Source organism: Candoia aspera, chromosome 10, assembly GCF_035149785.1.
Source record: "Candoia aspera isolate rCanAsp1 chromosome 10, rCanAsp1.hap2, whole genome shotgun sequence".
Taxonomy (NCBI): domain Eukaryota; kingdom Metazoa; phylum Chordata; class Lepidosauria; order Squamata; family Boidae; genus Candoia; species Candoia aspera.
In genome coordinates, this window is record NC_086162.1 from 2,654,288 (window position 1) to 2,679,045 (window position 24,758).

At 40.7% G+C, this 24,758-nt stretch overlaps 1 protein-coding gene across 2 annotated transcripts in view; it reads right to left on the bottom strand.

The window, feature by feature from the left end:
- The window catches only part of THRAP3 (thyroid hormone receptor associated protein 3), a 185,043-nt gene extending 161,584 nt beyond the window's left edge, over positions 1-23,459 (bottom strand). Inside the window, exons 1-6 of one of the 2 annotated variants that reach the window (XM_063311771.1) lie at positions 23,273-23,459; positions 13,003-13,081; positions 10,380-10,541; positions 6,397-7,278; positions 1,737-2,486; positions 98-270 (exon numbers count right to left, since the gene is read on the bottom strand). In XM_063311771.1, coding sequence (XP_063167841.1) covers positions 98-270; positions 1,737-2,486; positions 6,397-7,278; positions 10,380-10,516 — 1,942 coding nt within the window. In that variant the 5' untranslated portion in view covers positions 10,517-10,541; positions 13,003-13,081; positions 23,273-23,459. The remainder of the gene's footprint in view (positions 1-97; positions 271-1,736; positions 2,487-6,396; positions 7,279-10,379; positions 10,542-13,002; positions 13,082-23,272) is intronic. The other variant, XM_063311770.1, reaches the window with a different exon arrangement.
- Between the last annotated feature and the right edge of the window lie 1,299 nt (positions 23,460-24,758).

Below are 24,758 nucleotides of genomic sequence, written 5' to 3' on the forward strand. Positions count from 1 at the left end.
CAGAACTCTGTACTGATTTCTGTGAAAAAACAGCAGTGCCAGGATGGTGCACCAAGCAGCAGCAGCACCTTACAATTAGCCTTCCCAGGGAACTCACCTTTCACATGATGAACAATGGTCACTATATGCTGAGCAAAGAGCTCTGAGGGACTTCGCTGAGACTGGGCTGACTGGATGTGATGGAAAATGGAACGGAATTCCTGTTCCTTTTTATTGCTGTGCACCAAATCACGACATAACTTGCGCTCCTGTGCCAAAATCCCACTTGGACTGTAAAGACACATGCAAAAGAACATATATTAATGGCTACAGCTGCCACAGAAGGCCACTTCCAGACTGGAAATCACGCTGATGAAAAATGTGGCACCTTAAAAGCCCAGAGATTATGGTACAGTATAAGCGTTTGTGGATTATTCTTCTGAGGTTATCTCAACAAATCTAAATCCATACTAACATTCTTTTTCTTGCAGCCCAGCTTCAAGAAGGAAGGAATGGGAATGGCCTTCACTTCACAGCTCTCAGGGACAAAATGCTGCCCACCCAGCCATTAAATTAGTGCCATAAGAAATGTTTTAGCATTTAGGGGGGCAGCAAACACTGTGTTACTTTGGCATAAAAAGGCAGGTTAAGCAGGAGTCATTACATGAAGAAAAGAACCCAAAGTGGGCGCCTGTAATCTACAGCCCCAGTTCTTCGCTATGATGCTGGGCATCTCTCAGTGGAGACTGCTGAGTAAGATGGTCCAGTCCAGGATCAAACTTAGCACAGATGACCTGCGACACATACATCAACGCATGCGTACAATGTGTTTTCTCTTCTCTCCCCCTATGCAACTCCTGTGTACAGGTTACTTTTTCAGACTTTTGAGTCTGGCAGGGTTTGAGACAGAAACGCTTGGTGCCATGTACTTGTGTCTAAACATAAGCCTGTGGGCTTATGGTCATGCTTTTCATCATGCTTAACATGTGAGAGTTGAGGCTTCATTTTCACCGGCAGGGAGTGGAATGGGAGTTCTGCGTCAATAGCTGCGTAACTGCATCTGAGAACCTGGCTAAAAACAGCATTATTAATTAGGGAGAAGGATCAGGTATCAGGAGGGATCTAATAAGCACTGCTTCCTTTTTTATGTAGCTGCATAATTTACCTATGCTTACAACAAGTGTGGTTTTTTGCCCAAGCCTGGGACTCTGAGTATGTCGCAGAGCCCATCTCCTGGCTGTGCTAATTGTTTGGACGATGCCCAGCTGCTACATGTTTGATTTTTTAATATTTTATTTTACTGTAAGCCATCTAGAGAGAGATGGGCAGCTATATAAATCAAGTAAGTAAAATAAAAATAATCTCCCTTATGGTGCTTCAGCAAGGATCTTTTGAGTTTTCATTTTAAGTAACTTTTAACTTTTCCTGGGTTGAGGATCACTTTATTTTTGACTGCCTCCTAGAAGAGCACTCCAGGACACCTCCCCCATTTGTTTCTTATTTTGAATTAACACTAAATGTTAACTAAAATTATATTTAGTTAATATTTTTACAAAGCAATTGGCATTCATATATTTAGGAACCAGTGCACATACTGTGCTCTATAAATAGAATTTGGGGCTTATTTTTTAAATGGCTCCTGGTTTATCCTTACCACTGAGAAGGGGACTAGAGCAGGCAGCCATTTTGCTCCTCCTTTCCTCTCCTTTCCTTTCCTTTCCCCTCCCCTATGAAGCAAAACATACTGAGCCCCTCACCGAGCGAGATCTTCATCAAAAGAATCCATTCGAAGATTGACTTGAGTTTCACGAGTAATGGAAAAGGAGGATTTGCCAGTGGCCAAGCCCTCTCCCCGCATGCTTGGCTTCTCCCTGCTCTCTGGGGCCTTTCGGGGTGGGGGAGAAGTCGCAATTTTTTCCTGGCCTGCTTTGTACGTGGTCACTCGGAAATTCTTCTCCGGAACAAATCCTCGGTGTCCAGCTTCTGCTCTCTTGGCAGCCTGCCTCTCCTCTTTCTTAGGTGCCTCGGTGTAGGACTCCTCCCCCATCTCTTCAGCTTTTCTCTGTTTCTCTTTGGCTGCAGGTAAATAGACCAGGCCTTCCCATTTGCCTGCCCGATCTTCTTCCTGGTTTTTGCTGGAAGCAGATACGGTCTTCAGAAACTTGGGCTCCTCGTCCTCATCCTCATCAAAATTGGACTCCTTCCGCCCTTTGCTTTTCACTTTCTTTTCTGGCTCATCTGCCTCCTCTTTGCCATAGTGGGTCTCCTTGTGGAACTCCGCCATTTTCTTTTCAAAATCATCTCGGAGCTTATAGCGCTTAGGGGACTGATTTCCACGGTACATCTTTTCTGTGTCAGCTTTAGAGGCATAAGGATCCAATTTTGTTTTACCATCCACAACTCCCATCTCAGAAAAGCTTCCCTTCTCTTTCATTTTTTCCTTTTCTACATTCGTCAGTTTCTGCTCTTTATCTTTCCCATTCTCTGCTTTTTGTTCTTCCAGGTACCTGTAAGTAAAGAGAGGGACATTTCAGGCACATTTATTCCTGAAAGGTCTAATCAAGCCATCTGGAAAGGACCTGTTTCACTGATATTTGGCCCATGTTTTGTTTAGCTTCTTTTGCACCGTTTAATGCTTAGATAAACAGGAGGTCACAGAACCTGGGCACAAAGACCTTAACTAAACCAATAAAATGGCAACCTTTCTAGAACCTTTTTGCCACAGCTAGAAGGCAGAAAATATGTAAAAGATCTTACCCAACCTGTGTATTCACTTACAAACCTGTTTCTGAAGAATTAACCCATCAACATTTCACTTTGGACTGCTGTGCTTTTAAGTAACACACAATGGAAATAAAAGGCTCAAAAGCTACTTCAAATATTTGAAGGCATGTCTCCTATGGAAGCTATAGACAATTCAAAACACAAATAAAAGCAAAAAGGTTAATGGGGAAAATACTTCGTTAGCTGGGAGGAAATGAACACATTGTCACTATTGTATCTAGCACTAAAAAAGTTTAACAAATGTACAACCAGAGGTGGATTTCAAAACAGCTGTAGTGCTGCAATACCACTATCCTTCCATACTGAGTGGCTTCTAAAGGAGTGTGTCGTTACTAAGATCAACAAATCAACTAAAATTAACATCCATATTATTAATTGATCTTTGGTATTCCACAGCATGGCTGTTATTTTTAAAACGTGCAAGTAATGTTCCTGCCCAAGGTATGTATTTCAACTGCCGCCCAGAGTCCCTCCAGTGGGAGGAGATGGGCGGTGACAAATTTGATTGATTGATTGATAGATAGATAGATAGATAGATAAATAAATAAATAAATAGATCTGTCATCTTCATTATTTAATTTTCACTGGATATACAAGTTGAATTTTGAACAGCTGTTGACACTTGCTGGAAGTTGAACCCAAGAATGGATTCCAGAGGATGACAAATACTGTGTGCATTCTTTCAAATATCTTGCCAAATGTTTCTGAAAGCATGACCAGAAACGGCTCTGCTCCTGAAGTATGATTCTAGCAGTATTTTGAAATCTGACAGTATCTTACACTAACTTATTTACAATAATGGATGCTTAAACATGCAACACTGTTAAAAATCTAAATTGTGCATTCAGAAATTCAGCACAATTCTCTCCCTTGTTTTAAAAATTACTGAGGAAACCATTTCTACAATATTTATAATACAAAAAAAAATCCGGAATGATATCTGTCTGCAGATTTCTGTTCAAACAGAGAAAACCAAGACCAATCTCCTCCCACCTGCTCTAAAGACATTCCTATGTTTTGTAATTTTGTAATTCTTTTGTATCCATGTATCAGGGATCATTTAGTTTTAGAACTCTCTCAGAAAAGAAAAATCTAAGTTTAAAATATATGCATCTATGGAAAACTGAGGAAATACATTCTTCCTATTCCCCATTTTATGAACACAAAACCTATTCAAATTTGACTCCATTTCAGGACAAAATTTGGTGTTGCAACAAAGCAAAAAATAAATGATAGCCTGTAAGCAAGCCCTGATGCAGCTCTACTGATATTCCAGCAGGGTCTAAAAAACAGCTTTTCTTGTTAAGAATGCAAGAACTTCCCTACTGTACAGCAGTGGCCTAATTCCGTATCATGCCTAGAATTAATGCCTACACAACTGTCTTCAGAGATTCATCAGGAGTATTTAACAAGATATAATCCTAATGTTCCTGCCACTTGGTCATTAGAGATGAGGCAACGGTTTAGATAATAATTGCTCCATTATACAAGTTATCTTCTAAAGCATTATCTAATCCTTTTTAAAGTAAGCTATTTTTATTACACATTTTGAGAAAATATACCTTCATACACGGGTACCAGTAATTAGTTAAATGGCAGCTATGCCCTACCATTCAATCCCCAACAATGAAAGGGAAAAATGGACACATTAATTCTTCCTAAATTTGCACTATCTAGAATATTGTGCCATTTCTCTTCAGGACTCAACCCTACTGGATCATAGAGCCTTTTCAGACTATCAGTAGGGATTTGAAACCTTAACAACTTTAAGCTCAACAAGCACCCTAATGAACTGCCTTCTATTTTTGGTTAAAAATCTGTCCAATTCTAAAAATACTGACAACTGAGAAAGTACTAAAACTTTTGCTTTTTTGTACTAAAATTCATGTTTTTACATTTAAAATATATACCCCCTCAGTGATGTAGGAATGTTTTTTAATGCTTTATTTTCCATATAATTTGTTCCCAATTTAAGAATGCTAAACCTTAAGTTAAGCCTTGGAATTATGCACATCCCCTCTGGCACTGGTTCCAAGACATTCAGAAACTTTTGCTTTTCTTTTCAATTAAGAAAAGAAGATTTCAATTTTAATTTTCTTTTCAATTCAATTAATTATGATGCTTCACTTCATAATGTCTGAAAAAATGTGGTTAACCTTAATTAGGATTTCTGGTAGTAAAGAAAACATCAGGTTACAGTTCACAAGATAATTTGGTTTGCACTGCTCTAGAGACCCAGTTTGGTGCAGTGTTTAAGGCACCAGGCCAGAAACTGGGAGACCCTGAGTTTTAGTCCCGCCTTGGCACAAAGCCAGCTGGGGGACCTTGGGCCAGTCACACTCTCTCAGCCCTGGGAAGAAGGCAAGGCAAACCACTTCCAAAAAACCTTGCCAAGAAAACTGCAGGGACTCGTCCAGGCAGTCTCTGAGAATCAGACATGACTGAATAGATTTTTTTTAAAAGCCACTCTAATCCATAATTTGTATTGGATAATGCCATGAACTATGGTTTAATCTAAAACAGAAGCATAATGTTGCCAAGTCAGGGATGCAAAAAATGCATGCCTGAAGGCTCTTATGCATTATTCACACTAAAGCATGGGGGAATTGGCTCATTTCAATTAGTTTGGACAACACCATAGGTTGGGTTACACTGAAAAGCTTGGATTTCAGGTTTCCCTGGCTCCACTATTCACAATTTCGATTGTATCCAAACTCAGGAACTTGTTAGTTCACTCAGACAAAGACCAACTACTAATTTCAAGCTGGCTTTTTGCTAAGTATACTGTAATAAATACTCCATGTATCTGGACACAATAGGGAGCTGGTGAGTTAAAACCAAAGTTTTACCAAGGGAAACGACAGAAACCCAAGCTCAGTCATGATGGGCTGTTTCAGACAGAATCCTGGAAAATGCACAAAATGAACTGTGGAATGAATCCAATCTAAAATCAAAATTGTACCTGACTTTTCAGACAACCATTTTTCAGACCATGTTTATTTACGTAAACAATTTGTACCCATCAGTAATATCAGAATGCTAACCACTTGAAGATTTATCTCCTAATTTCTAAGTGTGTAAATAAAGTTATGTTCCACTAAAGTTTTGAAATATTTTTGAAATATTTGTTAAATATTAAATTAATAAAGCTTTGAATCTGCTGAAATGTGACATCACCTACACCCAATTTTTAACTAAAAAACCCCTTCAGCTATTTATATGAATCATACTATTTAAAACTGAACCCACATAAAACATACATCCAGGCAGTGGAATATTTTTCCAAAATGCACTATCTTTGCCTGTTTTTTCTTCTAATAATGTTTTGCTACTTTTTTCATCAAGTGGATTGGATCCAAACTAAGCCTGGTTTAGGTATTGTTTATCAAAACAATATAAAGTGCTCTTCATTATGATTTAAATCTCACGGATTTCAGTGAAATGAAGAGCAGCCAATTTAGTCTTGATCCAATTCTATGCAAATAGAAAATATCCAAGAGCAACTTATTCCATAGCTACATTGGAAAAAGGACAATCATTCAATTAATCCATATTATGTTTTAACAGCTAAATTATGCACCCAGATTCCAACCAAAATATAAACAATTAATTCCATGAACCAAGACCACTTGCCTCTTGGAAAAGGCTGCCCCTATTTCCTCCTTCTGAGATGTCCCATAAATGGAACTGATTGTTGTGGGGCTTTTGCACACTGGGCTCTTTCTGGTTGGGCTCAGGCTCGCTAAACTATGCTCAAACTGATGTGAGCCTGCTTGAAAGGAGCTGCCACTCTGCAGAGCTGAGCCCAGCTGGGAAGGATTGGAAGATGTAGGACTGGGCTTCTGAAGTGGGCTTGGCCTGGGGGAACGGCGTCTGACTACAACTGACTGGAGAGGGCTCTTCAGCGCTGGACTACGCTCTTTCGGACTCAACTCTGTCACGGCAGAGGCCCTTGAGGCTGCACTTGTGCCATAAGTGCCCGCATCTTGCCAGGGTTTTGACCCCTCTGAAGACTTGACATCCTGGGCAGTTCCTCCTGAGAAGGGCTGTTCCTTGGAGTCATCCCCTTGGTTGTCCCCAGCACCTTGGGACCCCCGAGCATCCTTAGATTTCTTTTCCTTTAATGACCAACGTTTGGAGGACTCAGCTCTGCTGTGATTAGAAGATGACCTAGACGATGAAGACCTTCTTGACCGATCAGATGATGATTTGTCAGAGTTTCGAGAGTGACTTCGAGATCTTGGAGATGGAGACCTCCTCTTTGGTGACCGAGAACGTGAACGTCCCCTTCTAGGGCTGTATGTTTGGCGGTAGTTTTGCCAATTGGACCTGTAATTTCCATAACCACCTCGATTATATTGGCCCCATGGGTAGAATCCTCTATTCCTTCCACGGAAGTAATAGGGTCTCCGATAGCCTCTGTTATGACCTCGAAAATCCCGGTTCTGGTATACTCGTTGATGGTTCCTCTCTCTGTTGTGAGATGGAGAATACGATCTTGAACGGGACCTAGAACTGAGAGAAAGGAGAAAATATATTTGGTAAATATAAGTATTACTTCTGACTGCAATTCAAAAATCTACTCCTACTTACATGACAGGATAAGGTTTCCCTTTCCAATATCTCTCCTCACTTTATTAAAAAGCTTCCATTAAGTAATGCAGCTAGAAGAAGAAATTAGCTACTGCAGTTGCTTTGATTTTCCTACAAGAAGATACACAGGCACTAAGAAAGAGGCAGTCACTTCCAAAAGAATCTATCTTTGTAGAAGAGCTGGGAGATAACCTTGAAAAAGGAATGCAAGGAAGATTAAATAAACATGAGCTTAGCCCTAGGAAGGGATGAGAAAGAAACTCAAGATAACCCTGCCTCGATTCATTCTTGAGGGGGCAGAGGATAACTCTGCCAGGCTTTCAAGATTCTGTTATTATACCCTACAACAGAGTTCCAGTAATTCTTGTGGTGTCTCTTTCCTGATCTAGCCTACCACAAAGGGCTGACAATTTTCTAAAACTCCTGTTGTGATAGAGAACAAACCTGGCAGAGAATGAATTAAACCTGTAAATTAAAACCTGAAATCAGAAAAATTACACTAAGAAATGAACAGAAGTGAGTTTGATCTATATCACTATAGGAAAAAAAAAACCAACCTGAAACCTGCCATAAAGCTCAATAAAGCCTCCTCTGTCTTTTAAGCAACAGTTACGGAAGCTGATGTGTATGTTAGATAGATTATCCAGGAAAAGTATATAACACAAGAGGAGAACTCTGTGACATGTGTAATATTTGAGAAAGTCCCCTTAAAAAAATTTATGGCTAATATCAACTGAAAAAGCCAAAGTAGTCAGAATGCCAAGATAAGGACTGGGGAAACACAGATCCTGACTTTGGACTTCACACATACTCAGCCTAGGATACCTCACAGGATTGTTGCAAGGATTTATTTATTTATTTATTTATTACATTTATATAGCCACCCATCTCATGTAAGTGACTCTGGGGAGCACACGCAATTCAAACAAAACAATTAAAACAAAGCCATTAAAAACTATATAAAAAAGATCATCTGAGAACTAGCACAACCAACCATGTATATAGCTTTGAGATCACTGGCAGTAAAGGGAACAAAAACCTTAAAAATCCCAATGACTACTCATAAAAAAATATACTTAGTGGAAAAGCGAGTCTTCCTAATAAAAGGTACGCACATTGCATCTCCCAGGTGAAAACCAGGGGGAGAAGAGAGACAGAGAGACTGAAACTCAGACCCTGGAGAGCCACTGCAAGTCAGAGTTCCTTATCTAACTTGACATAAGGCTGCTGTTAAAAAAATTATGCTGGTGAAACTAAAAGGGAAAACAAAGCCACAAGAAAATAGGCTTTAAAACAGGATGAGCAATGTTAGCAGGCCACTGTCACCCAGTACAGAGCAACCTGAAAAGACACTGTTGTACAGCAATACAAGGCAGCCTTCCTCCCTGATAAAAAAAAGGAAACGGAGCAACTTACCTAGATACTGTCTCGTTTGCAAACAGTTCCAGGAACATAAGAAAGAAGAAACAGACACAGAGCCCAGGGCACGCAGTGAAAGTGAGCCAATTAACAGTGGTTCCAAAAGAACTAACTAGCCCACATAAAAGCCAGTCCCCAAGTGGTTACTACACGTTAACAATTACTGTTGAGGACCAGTCGCCTGGAAGCTGTTCACAAAAAATAATTTTAAAATACACAATAACATGAAATGCAGCCGAGGGTGTACAACAGTAAAGAAGAGAGTTTTGTTTGGCCTAAGCAGGAAGGTTTAAAACCACATGGGCTCAGATCACTCCACAAAGTTAGGGCAGAATGAAAAGAGAGGCAAACAACTGACTGATACCGTGAACTAAACAGACTGACAAGCTGAAGAAAAGATAAACTCTCCAGAGAGAGATACAAATACAGTCCAGATCACTTCTCCGAGTCACTGAGAGCAACCAGCTGCTACAGCGTTTTCCCTCGGCCACAGGATTATGCTCTGCAGCCGTTATCCTGAGGAAAGGAGGCCTACCTCCGAGAGATCACTAAATCCCTCCCAGATGATTTGTACACGCCAGCCTCTTCCATTTTGCTTCTAGTCATTCACAAAACTAAAATTTCTCCTCAGGGTTCTACGCGGAGAGCCTGTTTTCCAATTGCTTTTCTGAACAGAGCTGCATATTCCCAGTGCTTTTGCCCTCTGGAAGGAAAGCCCTTTGGTTTCCACTCTGTCTTCTCCTCTTCCCCTCTCACTGCATGATACAGTTGCCTTTCCATGTGTTTCTTTCAAAAACTACATTCTGATTATTAACAATTACTTGTGCCTGTAGCCTAATGAAACACATAGTATTTTCAATTATTTAAACAGGCAGCCAAGAAAAAGAAATCCATCTGGAGCCTAAATGGTTTCTGAAAAGCAGGGCAGCCCTGTAAACAGGCAAGGCATGTCACTAAGCAGCTATCTGGGGCTATCTGAACCACTGTTCCTTTTCATTCAAGAGTCCAAGCTTCAATAAGGAACCAGAAGAGCACACAAAAAGTTACTCTTTGGAATTCAGTTACTAGCAACACCACAATGCTCAGATCAGGGAGCTGAAATTACCAGCTTTCCATCTGGTATTAAATTGTTTTGTACTTACAGGGTCTGAAAAAGTAACTGCAGAGTTAAAAGCTGAAGATTTGGAATGGAAATCGGTTAAGACATTTTACACATATCTACTCTCTGCTCTTGGACAAGAGAATGGGACTAATCATAAAACCCAAAATTTTTAAGCAGATCTCATTCTGTCAATATACAGAACAGGAAACGTTTTCCTATAATTTATAGCATTCCTCAACAACAACAGAACAAGAAAAGAAACCAGTTGCTCCAAATACTTACCAGTGGCCAAAAACTACACAAGACCTCTAAAGAATCCTCCCCCAAATACAGAAAGGACCAGGTTTTAATGAAGCATTCTTTTCATGACTGATCAAGAATCATTTTGATAAAGTTATCAAAAGCAATTGTAATATAGCAGACATCCTCTTCACTTGAGGACCTGGAGTGAAACATTTGTGCACAAAAAGCTCTCCATCAGAGGTAACCCCAAAACACTCACCTGAGCCTTCGTTTCCTTGATCGTGAAACTGATCTGGACCGAGACCGAGACTTTGAGAAAGACCGAGACCGAGACCGAGACCCAGATCTTGAACGAGAGGAACGGGACCCTGATTTTGATTTATTTGTTTTTGACATCTCTGATAAATCCTTTCACCTTAGTCTGTCAACAGAGAGAGAAAGAAAGTATAACCAAGATCAGCTGCTGTCCCTCTGCAATAAGGAAAAATATGTTTACTGAATAATTTCTGAAAGGAGAGAAGATCAACACTAGGATCACACACGGATTCTCTTAAGAAATTTCAAGCCTGCTACTGTTTTAGGTGTAAAAACTAATCACATTTGTCAGTTTCCCGTCCTTACTGCAAACTGTAACAGGGAAGCAGCAACGGTCCCCATCTGTCTCTTCCACACTTAACAAAAGAACTAGAGCTCAAGAAGAGGCGATGACTCTGAAAAGCACTGGTGGTAGCAAACCAAGTTATATGCTTACCATAATCAAGTAGCCACGAGGGACTTCTGTTGTAGCCAAAATAAACCAGGAATCTATCCAAGTATTTCAGGGTTTCAAATGTTGGTTACAGAAAGTAAGTTTCTTATCAACATCTAATTGTATTTGAAGAATTACATTTTTTTTTACAGGAAAATGACTTTGCTGTAAGTCATCTCATACAAAAGTCCCTTGGTTTTCAAATAGAGACAATCAATCAAAGATGCCTCTGATACAACTCAGCATGGAATATTAAGAGGTTTATCATGAGTAACTTTTAGGAATACCTCACAGAATCACATAAAAGTTCAAGCTGGAAGGGATTTTGGAGATCATCTATTCCACCCCCTACATCAGATAACCTTAACTAAAAAGTCAAGATGCAAAAAAGACATGACTAAAGAAAGCCACTTGCTGTGCTGCCAAACAGAAGCATCATCTGTTTCACTTCCAGTCAAATCTTTATTATTTAAAATCAAATGAATTATTATTCTATGATGGTTTTTAAAAATGCAATACAAGGCATATACCACTCTAAAAACAGATGAAAAACAGCACTGTAAATCTGTTTATCTCCTGCAAATTAATATAACTCATATTTGGGGTGTTTCTTTTCCCATTTACCAGGCTTTCAGGACAATACACAGGGCAGCTGTTTGCACAAAACTAATTTCAGGTAACTTCTGTCCCTAACCCTTTACATACTTCTAATTTAGGTGGCAGCAACAAAAACTGTGTTCTTTTGCACATCAAAGCAATTTCTAAAGTAAACAGGCTGAGTAATCCTGAACTTCTCCCTTGCAAGGAGTATGCTATAACCCTAATCTTATAAACTAACACCTGGTGTAGCCTGTCATCTCACTGGACAAAGATCCCTCATGTCCTCCTGTACAGAAGTCCAATCTAAATTCATCCCCGTAACTGGGGATGCTTTTGCTTTTTGAAAATTACAGATAAATCCTGATGTTTTATATTCACGTATCATGCAAATTCAATTTCTTGACAGTTGTATCAAAGGTTAATATTTCATATTATTTTCTTTCTCCAGATAAGCTTTCATATTTCCATCAGCAATATTGTCAACATTCAGGATGCTGTAGAAGATTTCAAGATGTAGCCTGATACGCAACCAGATGAATATATGCAGATTTTTTTTAAAAAAAGAAAGAATAAAAATAGCTCCAAAGACAACAGTTTTGTGGATACTTATAGATACAAACAGGGGAGACATTTCCCTCCAAAAGGTACAACTTACATAGGTATCTGCCATCCCTATATGATTCTGTTCACTTTTCTACATAGAAAATAGTTCCCCAAGTGTGTACAAGCATCCCCTAAACTTCATTAACCTGTTCTAGCTAAAAGCTAGCTTGAATTTGGTTCTCCCTCAGATCCAAATTACAAGTAAACTATAGTAAACTAATATAGTTTAATATATTAGTTGAGTAATATATTTATCTAATAAAGGAGAGCTCACCATTTCTTTGAGTAATTGGTTCCATTACAGAACTGCTGTTTTAGTTGAGAATTTTTTTCCTTAAAGTTTAACTACAATCTGCCTTCCTGAAACTTAAATCCATTATTCCACATGCTGTATTTTGGCTTGATAGAAACCAGGTATTTAGTCTCTTCTCTGTCATGGGAAATTGAGGAACCTTGCATCTGTCCTTTTTAATTTTTCAGTCTACTGTTTTATTAACTATCAACTACCCAGACTGAGAATTGTATTTGTCTTTTGTCTAACAATTCTACCCAATTTAGTACCACTTGTAAATTTGGCAAGACTATCAAATTCTTTGCTGAAATTAAGGTATATGATACCTACAGTGCTCCCACTATCTACTAACTAATTTGTCAATAAAAATATGAGATGGAATTATTCTGATAAGACTTGTTTGTGGTATCTTCATGAAGCTTCTACTGACTGGATTCTTTTTAAGGTGTTTAAACATTGATACCTAAATATGTTTTAGAGCAAATCAATGTCAGACTGCTTGGTCTGCAATTTCCCCATGTTCTCCTTTTCCAGTTTTTGAAGATAAAGAAAATATCTACAATTTTGCATGGAAAGTATGCAACATGCACATTCAAAGCCTCTTCAGCATTAACAATGACAAGTTGTTCGGAAACTTACCTTGCCTTGAAATTAACTGCCTGAGCAGAAATCAAGGGTCAAGTGGTACGTTTCCTTCCACTTGAAAAATCAAGCAATTCTGCAAAATAAAATAACTGCTTATATTCCAACTGCTCACAAAATGGCAATTACCTGTAGCAAGTGTTATTTATTTATTTATCTGTTTGTTTGTTTATTTATTAAACACATTTATATGGCCACCCAACTCACACACAGTGACTCTGGGCAGCTTACAGAATTAAAAACCAATATAACAAGAAAAAAAAACCAATAAAACTTCCTACCCACCCCAGCAGCAACAGACACACTCTAAATCAACCATTTAATCGGCTCCGTATCAGTCTGTAAGTGTCATACTTTAAGGAAAAATATAAAGACAACGTTGCTTGAGAGATGGGTCAGGACAAGACCTTCTGAAGTCTATTTCCTTAAGATAGGCTATCGGATGCACAAATCTATCTAGCATGAACATAATTTTTCATCTATGCTATATGCAAGCACAGAGAACAATCAGGAATTTGAATGGCATATAAAGCATTTAGCCAACTGGCCTACACTGGAACTCTTACATCGCAACCTGAGGAGTGAATTATCCCTCCTGCCCTCCATATCTTGACAGAACAGGAAATAAAATCCAAGTACTTCCTGTTAGCACCATTATTCCATTCTCACTCCTACATAGTTGAGAGGCTGAATTAAGTCCAACCCAGCAACAGAATGAACCACTGATCTCCCTCTGCCCACTACTCTTGCACTGATGTCCACTGTAGTCCCAGTTTAGGCTTGCCATGCTCTAATGAAGATACAAGATAGCACAAAAGTTTACATGATAATGTATTAATTTACCATTAAACAGTACAAGAGTTGATACAGTTTTTACTATTAGAAAAAGCTTATCAGTGGGAACATATGTGGGCAAAGCCTCTTGGTGTTTTCTCATACCTGTTCCTCCCTACCATTTGGTGTAAACCCCTGCCTATTATGCATCCATCAGCCTTCTCATCTATTCTAGAAAGTAGTGCATGTGCAAAGCCCACCGACTTATGCAAGTAAGTCAAGCCAAGGATCTCTGTAGCCAAAGTATATTTTATCTTGATCCCCAAAATAACAGCATATCAAGACAAATGCAAAAGTGAGAGGGTATGTACAAAAGAAGCATATTGGAGAGAAATTAAAACACTTTATATTAACTGTCAATCTTATGATCTAAAATAATCCAGCCATATTAAATATTAAGTGTCAACAACAAAGTCTACTTTTTGGACACACAGTGGCTACAGTTTTGTATTTTTTTATAATGCACATTAGCTGTACCATGTAAATCCTATCATTAATTTTAATATTAATAATTAGTAATATTCACTATTACTTTGTAAAGTAATCAGTTTTATATTATGAAACTGCTTGCCTTTTAACAGGCTGATACAAGCAGATACACACTAAATTTCTGGAGCAAGCTTGGAATTCTGCCAAGAGAAGCAGCCTGCTTTGCCTTCTAACTGCCATAGCTGCACATCAAACTTACATAGAAGGTTAATCTTTATCTTGTTTTTATCCATAACAGGAAAGAAAACACCTTTTGTTCAGCACAGTGAAGCCCAAAGGGCCTCACCAGCAGAATGGGCAAAAAGCCAACCACGCCTCCTCAGTGCAGTCAACCTGCTCTCACTCCGCTTGGGCTTTTGAAAACAAAGTTACCACCTGTTCCATCTCATCCTTAAGGAGTATTTTAATTATCTCACATCTGAAAGGAGACCATTATCTTCTCACCCTGTCATCAATGAGCTAAGATAACATGCAGCCCAACACTGATGACGGAAATTTTTTACCCCTCTTTTTCCCAGGAGACCTGTATACCTTGAAATCACTCCTAATCAGACAGGTCTGCTGGGTTTTTAAAATCTTCCTAGAAAGTATCCCTGCTTATCAAAGAAAAAGGAAGTTGGGAGGGGTGATTTTTTAGGTGATACAGGGTATTAATACGCATTAACAATTGCTTAGTACAGAAAAGGACCACCTTTTCCATTTTTCCACAAGGAGGTAAGTCATCATCCATGCAAATTTTCCCATCTTCCTAGCATGAGGTCCAAATGGATTTAGATCCAGGAATTTAACCTTTGGTCAGGATCAAGACCAAAGGAAGGACCATAAGGAAGGCTGAGAGAATGAAGATAGATGCTTTGGAACTGTGGTGTTGGAGGAAAATTCTGAGAGTGCCTTGGACTGCAAGAAGATCAAACCAGTCCATCCTCCAGGACATAAAGCCAGACTGCTCACTTGAGGGAATGATATTAAAGGCAAAACTGAAATACTTTGGCCACATAATGAGAAGACAGGACACCCTGGAGAAGATGCTGATGCTAGGGAGAGTGGAGGGCAAAAAGAAGAGGGGCCGACCAAGGGCAAGATGGATGGATGATACTCTAGAGGTGACGGACTCGTCCCTGGGGGAGCTGACGACTGACAGGAAGCTCTGGTGTGGGCTGGTCCATGAAGTCACGAAGAGTCGGAAGCGAATGAACGAATAAACAACAACAGGATCAAGACAGCACGAATCATTTGTATGAAAAGGAAAAGCTGTTGCAGAAAAATATTCAGAGTATCCTTACTCTGGAAAGTATTCAATATTTGAAAAAACAGCGGATTGCCTACGAATGTCAAAAACTACCTTAATATTGCTCTTTTAAGCTTTAAGTACTCGAAGCCTCAACATTCATCCCCTCAACTTTAGTCGTCCCTTATTCCCTTCATGGTGCTTCTGCCACAGCAGTTTCTCCAACAGTCCAAAGGTTCCAGAAACATCGCCGATGCAGGGGGACCACGTGCTTGGCCTGGTGCTTCCCTTTTGCCCAATCCCTCGCTGCCTTGGACAACGGTTTCAGGGCAAATATCATGGCTTGCATTAGGCCAAAGTTTCCTATTACATTTCAATCAGAGAATTGTACTTTAATAAAACTTCATCTCAAACGTAACAGACAGCAAAAGGAAAAGATAGTGCTTTTCCCAACAGCTGTCCCCAACTGGGCATATCTATTTTAAGTTTGCACAAGTAACTTTACAATAGCATAAATAGACAATGCTCTACAGATTCATTATTTCTATTTTTAAAGGTACACTCCTTTAATTCCCTTTTTTCACATGTAAAAACGCAACAGTGGTTCACGCAGAACCACAGTGAACCCGTAATTTCTAAAACAGAAATGTCAGGTCAACACCACCTAAAAATAACCCTCTTCCTGATACACCAATAACCAGGCTGTCAGCCAGGACTTTAAGGCAGCCAATCTGACACTTCACAATGATTAATAAAAATGTTTATTAGAAAACAATCCAAAATAATACAATATAATCTAACAACAGCATAGAAAGTGGTCCAGTTTTTCCTTAGACACAGAGTCCTTGGTCCTGAGCAACTCAGAGCTTCAACTTTCATCTTAAAAGGAATTACAACCACCCATCTCAGAATTCAGGCACAACTGGGAAAGGAAAATACAGGACATTTTTACATAGGTAACCAATAAATAATTTATGGTGGTATCATAATACCACTATATGGCTGTATGCTTAAAGATTGTGGAGTCCTTGGTACTCTCTGAGCTTTGTTGTTTTCTTGCAGACATTTCATTGCCTGACCTGGTAACATCTTCAGTGCGAGAAGGGAGTGGGGTTTGCTCTCTGTTTATATATAGTAGCTTGCCCTGCCTTGGTTAGGCTGTTGTTTACTGCTTGATTAATCTAATAAACGGTTTTGATTTATTTTGGAGACAATACTAACCAACTGGCAGGAACAGAACATCTACCCTCCAATTCCATAAAAATATTATACATAACAGCAAGAATTAGAACTGTAGTCCAGCACTGGAAAACAAACTTTGAATCCAAGTTATGACAAATGAAGGAAGAATTTTGAGACTGTTACATAGCAAAAACAAAATATATAACAAATTATATAGAATTACTCAACTGATCAGGAAAAACAACTGTCTTGAGTTAGATGTGAAAAACTGACAACTAACTAGAAATAAAAAAAGTACTAGGAAGAATGAGAAAAAGTGAGTGAGTGAGCCTGTTGGATATGCTGCGCTTGAAGCTAAAGATTTATTCAAACTACAGCAACTACTTTGGCTTCAAGTGTACCATATCCAGCTGGCCCACCAGATTCCCAATACTGTACCTTCTTTTCCCTACCTCCTCTCTGTTGCCACCCTGTTTGCCATTGGCTTCAAGAGTAACATTCAACCAGTCCACCTGCTCTCACCAGCCACTTTCCTTTTCCCTACCTTTTATCCTGTCTTCAAAATTGTCTACTGGAAGACATCTCTTCATCTTAGAGAAGACTGGGCCAAAATAGGGTCAATATTTACCATCTTCATTGAGCAGCTGGCATACTGATTCTCTTCCTTTTATTTGTGTCATAACCTGAAAAGGCCCTATTTGTTGTTCTTGGCAACTTTCAGCTTATTCTGACTTTTTCTAACTGCATCTCTAGGTCTGGACTGCCTTTACATTCTCTCCTTTGAATGGCAAGTATGTGCCATTTTCTGTGTACAAATTTTTACCAAGCTACTTGTCAACTATAAGGGCTTTTTCTACTGTCCTCTATATGAATTTCTCATTGCAGTTGTGCTTTTAGTATCCCCCTTTTTAGGAACTCCCACCCTCTTTGGTCTCCCTTTCCATTAGTTTCTTCTGCCAAAGAATCCTTTTCAGAATTGCTCTGAATTGTATTAAAATCTGATTTTCAAAATTCTACATGTTTTGACTAAATTCTGCTTCAGTTTTCCTTAAAATCGAGAACTCCAGCATTATTACACTTTCCCCAATGTTCCTGCTACATTCACTCCCTCCACTAAGTCTTCCTTACAGTTAGCTAACCAAGAATACCTGAGCCATTTGTGCAGTTCTCTACTCTCTGAAGGATAGTCTTGAACTTCCTTCCTTGAATAAACATCATAAACACGTTTATTACAGCCCTAAGGCCAGATACAATCAAAATACATAATAGTAACAATCTTACATTTTATATAAAGGTAAAGGTTTCCCTTGACATTAAGCCCAGTCATATCCGACTCGAGGGGGCAGTGTTCATCTCCATTTCAAAGCTGAAGAGCCGGTGTTTGTCCGTAGACACTTCCGTGGTCATGTGGCTGGCATGACTAAACGGAACACCGTTACCTGTCCACCAAAGCAGTACCTATTAATCTACTCACATTTGCATGTTTTCGAACTGCTAGGTGTACATACATACATATATATAACAGAAAAACAATTAGGATATGATCTAAAATTAATTAAGAATAAAAATACTAAAATAAATCGAAATAAAATATGTTAAGAAATTCTAAACATAAGTAATGGTACGGCGTATTGTGCAGATGGTAGCACAAAACTGAGGATATTTTTGGGTCCTTGTCCAAAAGAAGTAGCATTAAATAGAAATCACACTCCCTGCCTGGAAATGTCTTCAATATCGGATATATAAGGAGCCTTCTAGAGTCCTTATAGAGGGAACAGTATAACAACATATGGCTTAGAGTTTCCATTGAGCCGTCACCACATGGACAAAACCAAAGGTGCATAGGGGTACCCTTAAAATGTCCAGAAAGGACTACTGAGGGCAAAGCATCCAGCCTGGCTAAGGTGAAAGCTTTACAAAATTTCAAAATTGTAATGGATGATAAATAAGAAGCTGGAACGAACCCTTTTGGAAGAAAATGACAAATATTGGGGTGTAGCATCTTACTTAAATTTGTTTGGAGATCTATATCCCAGATTCCTTGTTTAAGGGCAGTTCTAGCATTATCAAATCCTAATGAGCACAGACTTTCCATAGAAAAGCCAAGCAATTGAATTTTATCTAAGGCTTTTTTTAGCCATGATTATTTTAAATGATCTCTAAATACTCATAGGGCTAAACCTATAGGCAGCATAATTAACTTTAGCCAGAAGTTAAGAAGAAGGAACTATGCTCTGGCATCCAATGAAACTATACCTATTTCTACCCATAGGATGGCATTTTTTATACTTTTTGGTACCATCAATATGGCTCTAATGAACTTACTCTGAATGGTTTCAATAATATTAAGCTTTGCAAGGGAGCAAATTTGAAAGCCATAGAGAAGCTGAGGAACTACCTTAGCTTGAAAGGCTAGCTGCAGGAATATAATAGGCTCCTTTTGAATGGTATAATCTTTCAATAGCTGACGAGGTATGCTGTGCAACACTTGCCCGGTAAAGAAAATGAGCATTCCAGGATAAGGAAGCATGGAACTGTGCTCCAAGGTATTTATAGGTGTGCACCTATTCAACTGGAGTCCCATTTATTTGCCATTTGTGAATCTTATGATGGTGTCAGGCAAAAACTAAGACTTTAGTTTTCTGATAATTTATTGAAAGTTTTTGATCTGTGCAGAATAAAGCTTCCTTGAATTGAAAGGTGATGGTAGTGATTCAGCTTTACTGTTCTTTGCAGTCTGATTCATCCTCATACACTTTATCAAGAAAGGATAACCTCTTGGTAAGTCTTGAATGTCTTTCTACCATATCTCTGATCCTTCCTACTGACAGACAGCAAACTTCAGAAGCTGTTGTATCCAGTCAGCACACAAACGAATAAGTTCTTCCTGGAGTAAATCTGCACCTACCATGACTCTTCTGCCTTCTTGAGAGTTACAGCAGTTTCCTGTTCCACAGTGTCTTTTTCCTCCCTGTTTGTTCTATTAGGGCCAGGAAAATGTTTTGAGTTCCAGCAATGCAGAGTGTTGTCTATGTCTCTTGCTTCAGGCTGTCATATCTGTCCATTGGGCTTGCTTCTTTGCATGATTCTCTTCTTTCTGGTAAGTTCTTTCCTGTCAGTTCTGATGTTCCTTTTCTTCAAAGATTATACACACACTCCAAATATATGCTAGTGCTACAAGTATATGCTAGCATATTTGATTATTATTGTACTAATATACTAAGGGACGCGGTGGCGCTGCGGGTTAAACCGCTGAGCTGTCGATCGGAAGGTCGGCGGTTCGAAACCGCGCGGCGGGGTGAGCTCCCGTTGCTCGTCCCAGCTTCTGCACACCAAGCAGTTCGAAAACATGCAAATGTGAGTAGATTAATTGGTACCGCTTCGGCGGGAAGGTAACGGCGTTCCGTGAGTCATGCTGGCCACATGACCCGGAAGTGTCCTATGGACAACGCCGGCTCCAAGGCTTTGAAACGGAGATGAGCACCGCCCCCTAGAGTCGGACACGACTGGACTTTACGTCAAGGGAAACCTTTACCTTTACCTTTAATATACTAAGGGAGCATTACGTTTTTGAAATGACAGCAACATTTTGGAAAGTCACTTAAATTTACTACATTTTATTTTTTGTTTAAGTAGCTGCATTTTTAAAGCACATACCTTTGAAATTTCAAATTAATGTAATTATACTTCTTAAATATTCTAGGCATGTATATTTCTCTCCATAGCTCATTACTAAAAGTAGTATTTTAGCCATTTTCCTTAAAATCTAAATAATAAAAGCCTAGGGAAGGACAGCAATTCTGTGGCAGAGCACATTCCAGGCATGTTAAAAGAACTTTTTTTCATACTTCTTAATTTACTACAGTAAAAGTAGCTAGCAAGCAATTTACTGAAATTCCCTATGACTCAAATGTTATAAACTGCATAAAATCTAAAACTCCTGTGCACTAAATCGCTGCAGAGAAGTATCTACCCCATGACCTGACACCCAGCTGGTGATAACCAAAATCTCCACAAAAAACTACAAGATCACACACACACACCTTAGTTATAACCTTCAAAATCTTTAATCCTTGGATTAAAAACATATTATTAGCCAATTTCAAATTTCTATCTAAATTTCTGGAAGACTCATGCATTTTCTAAGTGTCCAATGATTTCCTGGAAGTTTATTTAGAGTCAGTTTATTTTAAAAACATTTCCCCCTTATCATTAATTGTAATATTTTAACAATATACTTCATTTACATATTTTTTCTCCCACATGATCATTTATCTTCATTCAGGCCATTCATCTGACCTAATTTAAGGAGCAACAGAGCTTTGCCTCATGGAGGAATTGCGTTAAACTTTGCCCCTTCTAGACAGAAACCTGGAGATTTGAAGTCTGCTGCTCAGAAAAATGCAGCTAAAAATGAGTACATGTTGCTTTGCCTTGAATGGGCTTGTGAACACTTTTTAAATAACACACCTTTTAAAGTCAGAACTATGAGTTAAATCAGTTCTACTTGTATTTGGGGACATATGCAAAAAAAAAAAAAAAAAGCTATGTAGAAAACAGTATATGAGTTTTTTATTTTAAAAAACTGTTTATAGGTGCTAATGTAATGCATAGTTTAAATATTCAGAGATATTCAAACTGTTAATGAAAGTGTCTAACTACTGGACCATTTAGCCTAGTATCAGCCATACTGTTAGACTACAGTGGGGGAAACCAGCAGCTGAAGCTCATAACTTCCACATATGAAGAATGTGCTCTGCCACAGAATTGCTGTCCTTCCCTAGGCTTTTATTATTTAGATTTTAAGGAAAATGGCTAAAATACTACTTTTAGTAATGAGCTATGGAGAGAAATATACACTTAAAGAAATATGTTGCTTATATGCTGTATATTCTCTCAGGCTCTAAATAGTGCAAATGTAAACATATAAAATAACCCAGAAAAAAAAAGAAAGATAGATTTAAAAAAATTAAAAACCACCACATCTATACTATATAGCAACTGAAAAAATGTTAATTAAAATACTGCTTTTGGGCTCAAATCAGCTTTAGCTGGTATTAAAAATTAGAAGGAGTCTGGTAGCACCTTTTCAACTAATATTACAAACATTTATTTCCTGAACCTCGTGAATGTCAGAAACTTATATACTTGTCATAGAAAAATAATGGGAAAAACATTAAAACAAGCTCAATTCACATAGCCAGTCACTTCACCAGCCTCTCAATCATTCACGGCTCTCAACGCTGTAGCAGACAGGAGAACCTACAGCCAACCAGACTCCTCTTAACCCGGCCAGCAAGGCCACTGATTATGGCCGGTGCCTGATCACTCAACTCAAATGGCAACAACGTGCCCAGACATTTCTCTCGACGCCTGTCAGGCCAGTAGCTGCTCTGCAGGCTCCTTTGTGCTGAGACTGAGGAAGCCCATTGGGTGGCCATTTTGAAAATGAGCAACCCCTGTGGCAGCCATGCCACTCCACGCACACTCCAGGAACTCCAAAGGCCCCAGAAGCCAGCAACGGTGAGGTATCTCTTCCTTCTAGCAAACCTTTCCCGGGGCAGACTTCAAAATAAGGAAAACTGTGTTCCGACGTGTACCCCGAATATCCCACCAGCACAAAGAGAACCTTAACTGATGATTCTTATATGCGGGGTATTTCCCAAAGGAAGCTTCTAGTAATTATCATTAACTTATCGCGAAATGAATAAATACCATAAAGCCACCACTCTCACACAGCTGGCACGCTCCACAGGACCACGTAACAGCCGAGCCGGGCTCCCGAAATGCACGGCCGCCCCTTCCCCCGCCCCGGGACAGGCGCTCCCGAAAGGCAGCGAGCAGGGATCCCGAGCGGCTCCGCCCGCCCAGCGTGGGGGCACTTGGGGAGAGTCCCGGATGTCACGCTGACGGGCTGGGCGACCTCAGGCGTCCCAGCTCGTTAGCGTCGGAGTGAGAGTCCCGGACCGTCGGAGGGAGAGTCCCGGATGTTACGAGGCGAAGTTCCGAGCAAGGACGCAAAGGGAGGCCTCGGGCGCGCCGGCCCTCAGAAGCGCCTGCGGCCCAGCATAAGGCAGGCCCCGTCGGCTGGAGCGAAGGGAGCTCCGCTGCAGCGATCGCCCGCCCGCCCGGCTTTCCCCGCTGCCACCGAGTCCTAGCCGGCGCTCTCTGCCCGGAAGAAACGCGGGAGAACCTTGGCTTGGCCGCGCGCGCAGCGGGGAAACGTTGCGCTCGCGCTGCCGGCTCCTTCCTTCCCTCGCCCGCCCGCCCGCCGGCCGTAGGCTCTCCCTCCGACAGTCCGCGCCCGGCGAGGCCGCGCTGAGCGGCGCCACAGCCCGAACGCTTTCTCCGCCCGCGAGAAGAAGCGCGCAGGCTCCCCGAGGCGCCCCTCCCCCACTCGCCGGGCCCAGATCTGAGGCCGCCGCCCTCCACCCGCCCGGCAGGAGGCCACGCCAAAGCCCAGCCCCTGCGCCCTTCGGGAAGCCCAAGAGTTGGGGGTATGAGGAAGAAGAGGCGCCGCGGCCCCCCACTCACCGCCCAGGCGCGACCCGCTCCCGCCTGCCTTTCGTCGCCTCACGGTCCACCTCCACAGCGGCAGTAGGCCCGGATGCTCTGCGCGCGCATCAGGGCAAAAGCAAGCTAGTTACGTCCGGTGGGAGGTGTAGTTCTTCTGGAGCCAGAATCCATGGAGCTTCTGCGAGTGTCTTCTGCGAGAGCACTACATTTCCCAGGGTACCCGTGCCTAAATATTGGCCCGCCTTTTGTGTCGGAGGCTCTCACCCTATGCTCGCCAAGCTCCGCCCCTTGCGCCTTTCCCCGTCCCAGCCCTCCTTTGGAGTGATGGAATACAGAGTCTTTCTGCTCACTTTCCTGCAGAGGCGAGGAGGGGGAATCCCTGAATTGAGAACTACAACTCCCAGGAGGCGAGCCGTCGCTGCGTAAATCCTCGGGAGAGAACGTGCGCGCGACAACACGCCGTTTTCCTCGGGCCTCAGCAGGCGCTGTTGTTTTTCGGCCCCGCGCTGGGCCGTTTCTGTCGCCTGCGCGATTGCCATTAATCGCCCGTTAATGAGAAGTGGCTGAAGGAGCAAATCCTCTCGAGATGCCGCAGTGACCGGGTGGAAACTGCTGCTCGGCTGCGCTCACGGGGTGGCGTTCTGAGTTCACCCTTTGCCCTGAGCCAGTGAAACAGGCGCGAGAATCCGGGAACGCTTGATCGGGTGGTTACACAAAATGCAAAGCGTGCTAGGCAGAGACCCTGTCGCAGAAGAAAGGAAAACGGGTCACGTACAAAAGGCAGTGCAAAGACGGGGAGTACCGTGGGGCAACAGGCGGGAGAATTCACGCATCCGCCAGCGCGCCAAGGCAAAACGCTGCTCGCGCAGACAATCGAAGATGTAACTTCAACTGGGAAACAGAAGTTTTAGAAAAGTCAGATAGAAGAATTGCCAGAACAGTCTTAGAAACAAGGGACTCCGATCAAGTCGCAGTCCACAAACATATAAACTTAAACCAGACCGACCTATTAAAAAAAATATGCAGCCAAAGACTTCATTCACGTGCAGATTAACTCTCCCACCCAAACATGTGCGTAATTGACAAAAATCTATACACAACCCTGGCCAACCCACAAACCTCCTTTCCCCACTTCTGTACCAATGATGTTATTCTAGTATATTTGCAATCTCCAAAAGTTAGAGAACTCTTTAACAGCATAACAAGTTTTGTTACAGAAAAGTTGAGATGCCATTACTGTATGAAAGAATCCCTGCAACTGCAATGTATCAAATATGAGTATTTAAAGTGAAATCAACAGCCAAATTCTGAGGCTTCTGTTGGAATATTTTCCTTATCTTGTTTATAATAAGTTTAAAGAATGCCATTTATAAAGGCTGGTTCCTCCCTGTATAAACAAATAAATATATCATGTAGCAAAACCTATGTAAAGGAAGACATATGTATAGGAAAATACATGTATAGGAAAGATAAAATGCCCATTGTTTTAGCTCTAGATAAAGAG